The following is an 11,885-nucleotide window of genomic DNA, read 5'->3' as shown; positions in this document are numbered from 1 at the left end:
CTGTTGGAGTTTTGCTGTCATGGTGGCCAAGTTTGTCACCATCATACCTGTACAGAGGCCAAAACAAAAACCTGTGCTCACCAAATGTATATGGCAACCTGTACTATAGCCGAACACTGCACTGTAGTGAACAGCACTAGGTGGATGGATACTTTGTTGTTCATCAAGAAGACTCCCTCCATTAACTCCCACCATGTCCTGATTCAAGTTCCATACCCAACAATAATAATAAATATAAATCTTGTCTTGTCAAATTTGAAAAGAGAGCAAATAAGTATACCTCCCAAATGTTGAACTACCCCTTTAACGCGATATTTACTCACAGTAGTGATGAGCTAAATATTCTATGTTCTTCTGATCAAAACATTTTGAAAATATTTTTTATTAGTTATTTATCCTATCCTGTGAATCCCCCATCCATACTTTAGTCATCACTTGGTTAACCAGTAACTCTCAAAATTAACCTTCATTGGACATTTTCTTCCATATCCAATCAGAGTGCAGCTCCAGCTAGCCTACATAAACACAGAGTAACAACTGCAGGCACCTGTCACACATGGAAATCCACCCTCCTGTGACTCACTCCGCATCACACAATGACTAACCTGTGATTTACCCCCAGCACTTAACAAGACCATCACTGTAACATGAGGAGATGTGAAGAATCAGCCGCTGTTTTCTTTGGCCAAGTTCACTGGAGCTGAATGGAGTGGGAAGCTTCCCCTTTCAATGGATGTGAGCCTTGCTTCCTTCAGCTCTGGGACCTGGAGTCAAGTCCTGCTGCAGCAGTGGCAAGGCCAAGGGATTGGATATCAGAAGCATTACTGCCTGGACAGTTTATTGTGTTTAGTGTTGCTACATGGAGCAGTCTTTTCTCTTACCTGAGGTGCTTAATTTTGACTGCAAAGGGAATTCTGTTGTAGACATATTTGTTCCAATGGGGCCACCTGGTGTCCAAAAGATGAAGTGCACCCATTGATCAGAGGAGTAGAGGCATAGATTTCTATGGTTCTTTGAATGGGATAGCCTTAGAAGAATAATGCTCATGCCTGCAGAAAAATGAGCAGAGGTCTTGATTCTCCACGCCTTTTTTAAAAAAATCATGGAGTTTGTTAAACATTATAAGACACTAAAACACTTCAGTAAACCTCATCACAACAATATGAAAGACACATATCTCAACAATAATTGGGTAATTAATCAAACTGCATCAGATAGTATCCATTGTATTAGAGGTGGGTGTAGGAGGAAATGACCCCAGGAGACAGGCAACAAAGTTGGGCACTTGCAGGGTCAAAATGTGTTTTTTGCTGAGATCTGGAGACACACATTAACATCAATATAACTGAGTTACCAGGCAAGAGTGCATACCTGCACCTTCTATCCCACCAAGAATACATTCACTCACTCGTATCCCCTAAAATGTTGCTAGAGAAATTAACTGCTTCTGTGCAAACCCCCCTCCCCAGGGTACAATTCCAAACTCTGTTAGTTCTTAACCCTCACCTGTCAGTCATTCCTGAGTCCCTGGTGTTCAGGGGACCAGAGGCCTGTCAGACCTCCAGCAGCCTCTCAAAGAAATATCCTCCCCCCCTGTCACAACCCACCCATCCCTCCCCTACCTCACTCCCATCCTTCTCGGACCCGCCAAACAAAAATAAAGTCACATAGAAGAGAGAGTAGCTGGGGCTCCTGCTTTGCAGATCAGTCAGTGGATACCTGATTGTCACTCAGGGTCGGGCCCTTAATCCTATTGTTTCTCCGACAGGATTACTCTCTGTGGTCCCTCTCTCCCTATGGCTGTGCGCGGGAGAAAGGCCAGATTAAGGGGATTAGCGTGTATCCTCCTGACTTGTCAAACTGGGATGTAAGGAACCATTGACTTTCTTGGGGACCCTGAATGAGGAGAGGCAGAGAGGTGCCTAAAGAAGAGGTAATGAAAGGCGGTGAACAAGCCAAAATTCCTGACAAGACAATGTGATTTGTTTGCTTTTGTTCCCTCAAACTGGGCTGAAAGGTTCAAAGAGCCAGCCCTGACGAGTGAACATCAAGAGAGAGATGCAAGGACAGAAAGTAGAGGGAACTTAACTTGATGTTTTGGGTGACGAATTTCACATCGCTCGCAAGAACGTCATGACAGTCAGATACTGTATCAGCCAGAATTACTCTGATATATGGGACTATTAAACTTGGTTTATGCTTGACACAAGGGGTTATTGGTAGTCTTGCTATAGACACCTACTACAGCAATTTTCATTTATATTTCAGTTTTGGATTCAACACCACAACACTGAATGGATGTATTGTACTGTATACCATTACATTGTATCATGATTTAATTCACATTATTTAATTCACTTTTTGTACAACCATGATAGGAAGGTTTCTGTCCCATGTACTCTCTCTAAGCACTCTCAAAAGTTTTGAGACAGCACACAGTATTTGGGGTGCACCTTCTTTTGTGAAGTAGCTGGATTCGTAAGATCACAACATCACAAGATCACGCAAAAAGCCATCTGATTGGTCAAAAACCACCAGTAGTCCTGCTCTTACTCTGACAGGTTATTCTCTGTGGTCCCTCTCTCCCTGTGTCTGCGGATCACTAGTGGTTCGGACCAATCAGCATCCTATGAGTATTTTCATGTGATCAGATCCAGCTGCTTCACGAGGTAAGATGGTGATAGAGGATGATAGACAGATGGTTCATCCAATCACCTGCTAAATATTTTTTGAAGTGCCTGCCACATTCCAAACAGTTTCCAAGGATGACTTCTTTTTCTTAGGTGGTTCCGTGTAACAAACCATCTGGAGTGTCAGGTTAGGGTGCAGCCTCTCAACACAGAACTATAGAGCTTTAGTCATTTAAAGCCTCTTTGTGTAGGACTATTCCATACTTGGCCCCATCAGATGTTGGTATCAAACATAACACCACCTGATTGCCTCAGGCCTGTGACCAGTGGGCTGTTCACACATAGGAACTTAAAAGCTGGGACAGGGATAGGCTGCTATTAATTGTGAATAAAGATCAGAGTCGATCTACACGCAGGTGAAAGTAGAGAGAGGCTCAACTTTATGCAAATATCCTCTGAGGCAAAGTGAGCGAAAATCTGGAAAATTAAGGAAAATACGTACCAATTCTCTGTGATGTGTCTTTAATGAGCAATCAGAACCTTAAAAAGAAGAATGATGTGGAAACCTGTCACTGGCATTGTTGGTTATTATCGGCTAACAAGAGCATGTATATTACGTATGTATATGATGTGCTCAAAGCAACATGTATAGCAAGAGCAGAGACTGCCTGCTAATTTTCAATTGTATCTTAACATACTGTGAAATGTGTGCCTCACCATTACACACACCTGCCACACCCCTCCACCTCCTAAAAAAGAATTTTCAAGTGAAAGAAACTCATTCACTTCAATTTGTACAATGTGTGAACATTCATTGAAAGTAATGAGGACAGTTTTGTCTGACCACTGTTGACTGATGCACCATGCATCTAAGGCAGATAGATAGATAGTTGCAGTTCTGTGGTATGTACTGTAACAGTTCAGGTACAAGGTCAGTTTTATGAATCGATTGATTGATTGATTGATTGATTGATCACTCTCACCACAAAAGGGCACATAGGCCTATGGGGACAAAGGACTTAGCACATGAGTAGTTTACAGTGTACAGGTCAAGTTGTGAAACATTTGAAAAGCATCTGTGACTGGCTTCTGATAAACATTTGTGTAGCCTTTGCAACCAATTAAATCCAATAGTCTAAAATGAAAGTTAGGTTACCAGTAGCCTATTTAACAGACCTAAAAGAGATTATCAAACTGATTGCAAATTCAACTTTAGCAATTATGGCAAATCCAATCAAAAAGCAGTAAAGGGTTGTTTGAGCCAATAAATAAAACAAATAAAATAACGGATCTATACAGCAGATAACTCATAGACCTTACTATGACTTTTTCCATCGAAACCACTTTCAGCAGAGGAAATGTGACTGGTAAAGCTATTTATATAATACCTGATTAAATAACTACTATTAGAATATATTGGTATTCATACTAATTTGAAGTTGAACCCGTCTCAAAAAAAAAAAAAAAAAGTTGAACCCGTCTCCCTGGTGACAGACGACATGTCAGTCAACGAAACGTCATTTTAGATTGACAATAGAAAGAGCCAATTGAGAAGCGACTACTTTCATGAATGGACCAATGGCAGAGAGCTAATGCAATCCAATGCAACAATTGTATAAGTTTTGCTGGACTTGTTTTTGTTTGGGTTGGCCTCTGAGGCCGACGTTTTGACAACAATGTGACGGTTCATTTATACTTTAGTGGTTAAGAGATATACATTTCTGATATTCTGGCAATGGGGTCACTGACGTCCAACGTAGGAGAAGAAAATTCAGCGACGGCAGCCACAGTAGCAGAGGTAACAGTTAGCAACAGTTTAGCTGTTAGCTAACATTACGGTAGCTTCGGCTAATTTGTTACATTAGTTGTATTAACCTGATGTTGACTGACCACATAACCGTCTCTTCATACTGTGGTTGGGGGCTACAGGTTTTTGGATTGAATTTTAAAAGCTTCTTTAAGACCAGTGTCAGTATTCACTACACTCACAGAAAGACGTTTGCACTGCTGTTAAAATAAAAAGTGCTAGTCCAAAGGCTAACTGTGGAAACGTTAGCAGGGATGGGTGATATCACTTATTTGGATTTCCTGGTAACATTAAATACTGACGGATTGTTTATATCTTACCGTGATTCCTTAGCCTGCTTGGACTGTCATATAGGATGTACCACAGACCTAAACTATAGCTGTAACAGCTGTAATGTTACTTATTATTGTAAACGATTGCTGAAATATAACTACACGTAACTGCTGGTCATTGGATTAAAGTAGCTAGCGTTACATGGCATCTTTTTCACTCAAAGATCCGCAGTGAAAAACTCAGTTACATCCTTCAACTGTAGTGATAGCTGTCGTGTTGTTGGTGATCCCCAGGGCCATACAAACAGACACTACACCATACACTACTGTACTATAACGTGACCCTACCGAAATATGTTTGGTAACAGACATAATACAGCATCGGCAATATAGCTGACATTCACATAATCTTGACAGGATTGGAGATTTCAATACATTGAAGATTGATCCATTAGTCGTTCGTGTTAGCATTTGTTGGGACAAATAGGTCTGTAATATTTGCAACTGTTTACTATCTGCAAATCTGGAAAACAGTGACAAATTAAAGTGAATAGGAATGTGCCGGTAACACATTTTCGCACTTTAATAATCGTAGTTGAAACAAGTATCAAGGTTAATGGTTTTATCACGATAATCACGTTTCCTGAAATCCTAATATTAGGGCTAAACCATAATTAAATTACTTAAAGTTCACACAATGATTGCCTTGGTTTGTTTTGGTTAGTTATTGCAACTTTGTTGGACTCATCTAACTTCATTAATTCTTCCTAATGAAATTGATCGGTTGATTCCTGGAGTGCAAGGACTTTGTAGAAAGTGTTGTCTTCAGGGTATTAACATTCAATCAATCAATCAATCAATCTTTATTTGTATAGCGCCAAATCACAACAAAGTTATCTCAAGGCACTTTAGACATGGAGCAGGTTCTAAACCGAACTCTTCAGGTTATAATTTTAAAGAGACCCAACATTCCCACATGAGCAAGCACTTGGCAACAGTGGCAAGAAAAAACTCCCTTTTAACAGGAAGAAACCTCAGACAGAACCAGACTCAGAGTGGGAGAACATCTGCCTCGACCAGTTGGGTTAGCAATTTAACTCAATTCTAGAACGCAGAAAAAGTGACTTTGAAATCTAATCAAACTGACTGACAAGCTGTCTAACTTGTCTCAGAAGACAGGAATCTTTAAAAATAGTATTGTCTTGCAGAGGAGTACACTGCTCGCACAACTACAGTAGTTTGCTCCTGAGCTCAGACTGTTGCAGCAATGTTTACCTGACAACTCATGCCAGAGTCTCTGATCAGTTAGATCCAGGCCATGTCTGGATGTTGAGCTCATATTATGTCATACTAAGACATTGAGGTTAGACTTGAAACGATTGGTTGGTTGATTAATTAGTTGGTCCATACCAAATTAATTACAACTTTTCTGATAATGGATTAATCATTTAGGTAGGCGAGGGCAGGATACATTTACTGTATTTTTATTTCACACCTTCAGTAAAACTTGTTTTTGTAATATATTTGCATCACAAGGGAAGTTTTTTGTTATGCGTTGATCTTATAACAAAGGTGTTAATAACAAAACCTGCACTGTAAGGACACTGAATGTTTGATAATATTTATAATCAAAGCTTTTAAATAGTATGTGGCTGTCTGAAATCTTCCATCATATCATTAACAAGACATGTTAATGATATGATGGAAGATTTCAGACGTTTGCAAAACATTGAATCTCACTGGTTTATAATGTGCTTGTAATATAAGTGTTGTGGTTAGTAATATAAAGGTGCATGTCTTGGTGTGACTGTGTCCTAATGCTGTATGTTGTTTCCATAGCATTCTCAATGCCATGTGTCAGAGTAGTGTGTTTGTGTCGTTCCAGGCTAAGTTGGTGTGTCTGGGAGTAAACAACCAGAGCTACATATGTGAGTCGGGTCATTGCTGTGGAGAGACACAGTGCTGCAGCTACTACTATGAACTGTGGTGTGAGTTACCTAACTCTACTTCTTTCATTCTCTGAGTTTTTTCTTCTTCGTCATGTTACTCATATATAAATAGCATACAACAGGATTACACAAAACTAAGCACATGACTTTGTCTGTAAATTTATACTGCGCTGGCTTGTATGATGAGAAGCTACATTTTATAGTAAAGTAAGTTTGAAATGCAGTAAAAGGAAGGAAATAGAAGGAGGAGCTGATGTTTCATAAAGGTCAGGAATTGTACCACTTAGCTGAGTGGAGCCAAGCAATGTGTCTAATCTGTCACTCATCTGCACTTGTTTACAGTTTGTGCTGCTTCCTGGTTGTCCAGTTGTCTCTCATGTTACAAAAGCTTGCGTGCCATTTTAATAAATACTCCCAGGCTTTCACAGCACTCACTGGTCCTTTTTTAAATTTAAACATTCCTTTTGTAACTCAAGTTTTTTGATTAAAAAAAAACATAGCAACACAACATAGCCAGCCAGTGGAAATAGTCAAAGATTGAATACCTAACAGTTTTAAACAAGTGAAGTGCTATTAATAGTAAAAAAGACAGTGTGTCAGATATCTATCTATCTAACTGAAGGAGGAACAGATTATAACAATATAAAGAGCTGTCACATGAAGACCATGGTGCATGTTTCATAATACACTCATTAGTTTGATGAAGTTATTAGAAATGTCCCATTCTACTTTTCTGCTTCAGGTATTTTTTAATATGCGCATTGATTTATTTACTGCTGCTGCACGTCTCCTGTTTAAAAGAAACGTGTTACTTATCCCAGGCTACATTATAAAGCCTATTTTAATAAGCACACTGCAGGATAAAAGAGAAAAACACAGAAAGAAACTGTTTTATTGATGCTGCTCAATCCGCCTGTGGCACGTTGAATAATAATAATAATATTCTCCTCAGGAGATCAGTTTGGCAGTGTTTTGCTATAATCAACCTGTAGCTGGAGATGGTGAGGCTCTCTCAGGTCAGTAGCTGCCAGTCCATCAGTCCCACGTATAATAATGTAATGCCTCCACCTCGTGCCATATGAAACAAAATAAAAACTTCTGGGGTTACTGGCAGGTTGCGTGTATCCATGACAAGCGTACTGAACGAAACAGATTTTTTTTTAATGAACCCTTCTTTGTCAGTGAAAAACTAATTTAAACTGTGTGGATACTAAGTATACTAAAGTATCAAAAAGTAGTAGAAGCTCAGATTTTAACAGTAATATCAAAAGTTTCAGCTGATACAGAGTCTGACTTTGTACAGTTTGTCAGGATGTCTATCAATTCAACATCATTATCAATATCATTATTATTATTATAATATCCTTATCATTTTGCTGCATGTCCTGTGGGCTCCCTGCAGGGTTCTGGTTGGTGTGGACTCTGATCATTATTCTGACATGCTGCTGTGTGTGTCAGCACTGGCGTTCTAAGCAGCGCTTCCAGCAGCAGCGCCGGCAGAACGAGATCAACCTCATTGCTTACAGAGAGGCTCACAACAACTCTCACTTACCCCTCTATCTCCGTAAGTAGCTGTGGCATGCTGCTGCCTCTGCACATTCCACACATAGTCTCTATCTCTCAGATATATCAGCAACCACGCATCAAACATATTTTTAAATAGAATTTGAAGTAAATGATTCTGTCAAACTGAAACACCATCCCCTGTGCCACTGCCAAGTGACCACTCCATTGATACAACCTGCACAGTTAGGACTGGTGCTGATCCAGCTCCTACTACACAACATTCACACACACAAACAGACAAGACTCAACATGCATTTAAACCTTATTTGACTATTAGTCTATCAGTGTAGATGGTGAAACTGAATAACTTTAAGGTGCACCCCTTCTAAAGTTGTGTTCCTTATCTTATCTATTCATTCATATGTTTTCCTTTTAAGGGCAGAACAGATGAAAAAAACAAAACATTCACTGACCTTCAAAACATCTATAGCCAGTTGTGTCTGCTTCCGTGTCATTTAGAATCACATTAAATGTGTCCAATCAAACCAGCTCCTGAAATTCAGTGTCCAAGCCAAGGGTGTATACCTACACACACCCTTTTTCATAATTCATTATGGACTTTAGGGACACTTAGTAGGAAGACAAGTCCTGGGAGCAAAGATAATAACTTCCCTTCTTTTTTGTAGGATGTGAAAGGAAGCAGTCCAAAAATAGCCCTATGAATAAAAATATGCCAATGCTTAAGTCCACAGGTGGAAAAGGCAGACCATAGAACCTGAGCATACATACAAAAAGCAATGGTGTGATTTGTAATAAATCTCAGTGCTATATGGTAGACAGTATCCAGCATGTGTTGGCATTGCAGAGATGTATATAACGTCACTGTAGTCCATCACAGCAACAACTCTCTTTTTGGCCTTTGTCAATTTCCAAATTCAACTTTAGTTTTTTCACTATTTGTTTACCAGTTGTTGAATGTGGGGCTTAAATGAGAGAGAAACATCAATTATAATTCTAAGGTACTTATATTGAGTTTTGTTGTCAGCATTCAAAGCTTATTTTGGATAATTGCGTTTGGGATATTTAGATAGTGACTGAATAGCAGTGGTCTCAGGACTGATCCCTGGGGCATGCCCATGGAGAAACTAAGGGAGCTAGAAGTGACACTGATATCTATCAGACAGCTTGCTCTTACTGAAGTCTTTGCTTTAACATTGCATAATCCACAGTATCAGATGCCTTAGATAAGTGAATAAAAATTGCCCGCCCAATGTTGCTTGTTATTTAGAGATTAGATCAAATCATGTACAACTTTTAAGGCTGCTGTAGTTGTACTGTCTTTATTCCTTAAACCAGATTGTAAATCAAATTTGATATTGTTAGCAGATACAGACACACACAAGGGATTGCAAAACCTCAGCTAGAACAGATAATTTGAGGATGGGTCTATCATTGTTTAGGACAGTAGGGTCAATAGGACAGTAGGGTATTTATATTGATTTAGGAAGTTCTTCCAAACTTATTTGGACATGGGCCTACAGTACACAGAGCTACATTAGCATCCATTTTGAGTAGTTTGTGTCCCCCTGATGAATATAAGTCCAATATTCACCCTTCTTTTAGTTCTGGTTTGTTCTCCGTCATCTCTAATCAGTTGTAAAATGTTCCAATATGACCACCAAGCTGCTGAGAGCTAGAAAACCAGAACCATCAGATAAATGAAGCTAAAACAGATATAGAGCTAAGTAGAACTGCAGAGCTAATCACAATTCTCTGTGGGTTAATTACTTAGACCAACCCACTTTCACAGTACTTGTTTGATTCAGTGTTGTTGTCACACACTGATCCTGATGGACAATGTGCAGGATCCTGTATGATCCTATATGCCATTGCCATATGTCATTAAAGCTTTATGTTGTGCAAGAACCTTTTGAAATTGCATCTCTTATTATTTTATTTATTCAATCTTTTATTTAAACAAAGAGTCTCATTGAGATACTAATGTCTTCTTCAAGAGACCTGTGTACAAAAAGTTCACACATACAGATAGATAAACAGACAATAAATAATTCAGACATACATGTCTGATAATGTGAAAAAAGTATTGATTGGTGTAGCTTTAAACTCTACAATTATGTTCTTTGTGATGGTGAGGGCTAGAATGTTTAAGTAGAAACAGTGTAAATGAATAGTGCTTGGCTCTCTAGCAGACTAGGAATGACTGAGGCACATCATGATACACTTGTCATTTTTATGCTTCTCTGTTGTCATTTTCCAGGATTCCTACCCACCTACCTGCTGCCAGCCTATGAAGAGGTAGTTGATCGCCCGGCCACACCTCCCCCACCCTATACCCCTCTCCAGCCTGCACTTCCACCCACAGACCCACCTGATGAATCACCCTGCCCACAGTCAGCTGTCTCCATCCCCAGTGATGCTGATGCAGAGCACCATGCTACTCCAGAGGCTATACACACCCACCCACACTGTGCTTACAACCACAACAAGGACTCAACGCCGGGCAGGTACCGGCGTTTCACTGGGGATTCTGGGATTGAAGTGTGTGATGGCCAGGAACTGTGGGATCAGCACAGCCTTTTAGAAAGAGAAGAAGAGACAGAGGAAGAGGGGGTGGAGCAAATGGATCGCTGTAGTCCCCAGACCTGTGAACACAGCCATATTAGTGATGTAGTCATCAATGAAAGCACAGATGGACATACAGTTGTGGATACAGAGCCACAGTCTCTTAGGTAATCTGAAACAAATCTGTACAGCAATAGCTGATGCAATATTCTGCCTTTGGTGCTCAGGGGTTAGGTCCTTATGTACATGTATAAGTTTTACTAACACCAGTTTGTGTGTGTGACAGGTCTGGAGACAAATGTAAGGTACAACTAAACAATTTCCAAGAATTTAAAGCAACGTTATCAACTTAGCAACTTCTGATTCTTCTGAGGTTGAAAGTGTGATTTTCAGCAAGCTTATCCCCCTTCACATTTAAGGCCCATTTATGCCCAACGTTAAATACAGATCTTTTTCCGGATGGAGCCTTCTGTCCGTGCTCTGCGTTCATTTCATCCGTATTTCTGCACGTTTCCATAAAGCTTACGGATACGGACTTAACGGAGCAGTACCACCGTAAACCATGGGGGGCAGTGTTGCTGTCACTACCCGATACGTAGCTCTAGTGAGACATGAAGAAGAAATAACAATGGCGGAACCTTTTAAGGAAAGGTTGTGTGAGTTGGCTAGAAACTTTAAACATATCGTTTTTTGTCTTTTATGCAAGAGGAACATTATCAATATCTCCCCCACAGTCGCCATGTTTGTTTTTGATTTTAGGACGCATGGAAGTATGTGAGCAGTGACGATAACATCGTTTGAAAAGGATGTATACATTTTCATACGTACATTAAGCATAAATGGGCCTTTACACACGTACAGCTGATGCAACACCATCTTATGTAGAAATGGATATAATAGATCTGCTGGCTGTAAGTAGAACTGATGTTCATATTTTTCATGTTTACCTTCACAGTTCTTGTAGTTACAACACTTCCACATACCTTAAAGGGCTTATGCTATGTCTCAGACTGCAGCAGTTTACTAGTAAAGTAGCTGTGAGGGTTGGGCAATATTACCATATACATTAGCACTGTCAACCTGGACAGCTGTGACCTGACAAGCCAATCCACATTTCTCAGTAGCAAAGTATAGTGTC

At 39.8% G+C, this 11,885-nt stretch overlaps 1 protein-coding gene across 1 annotated transcript; it reads left to right on the top strand.

The window, feature by feature from the left end:
• Positions 1–4,284: 4,284 nt before the first annotated feature.
• wbp1la (WW domain binding protein 1-like a) lies at positions 4,285–11,469 on the top strand. The gene is made up of 4 exons (XM_053333089.1): positions 4,285–4,428; positions 6,595–6,697; positions 8,061–8,222; positions 10,443–11,469. Exons 1-4 carry the CDS (start codon positions 4,366–4,368, stop codon positions 10,916–10,918), a joined length of 804 nt encoding a protein of 267 aa, XP_053189064.1. The 5' UTR covers positions 4,285–4,365; the 3' UTR covers positions 10,919–11,469.
• Positions 11,470–11,885: the final 416 nt, after the last annotated feature.

The sequence above is a fragment of the Scomber japonicus genome, chromosome 14 (genome assembly GCF_027409825.1).
Source record: "Scomber japonicus isolate fScoJap1 chromosome 14, fScoJap1.pri, whole genome shotgun sequence".
Lineage (NCBI taxonomy): Eukaryota > Metazoa > Chordata > Actinopteri > Scombriformes > Scombridae > Scomber > Scomber japonicus.
The sequence above is the reverse complement of the archived record's forward strand: the minus strand, read 5'-3'. Positions and strand labels throughout refer to the sequence as shown.

Excerpts from the sequence above, each read along its gene's own strand:
- wbp1la (XM_053333089.1), top strand. The coding sequence starts at position 4,366 with ATGGGGTCACTGACGTCCAACGTAGGAGAAGAAAATTCAGCGACGGCA. Across the intron at positions 4,429-6,594 it reads CGGCAGCCACAGTAGCAGAG|GCTAAGTTGGTGTGTCTGGG; the intron begins GTAACAGTTAGC and ends GTGTCGTTCCAG. Across the intron at positions 8,223-10,442 it reads TCACTTACCCCTCTATCTCC|GATTCCTACCCACCTACCTG; the intron begins GTAAGTAGCTGT and ends GTCATTTTCCAG.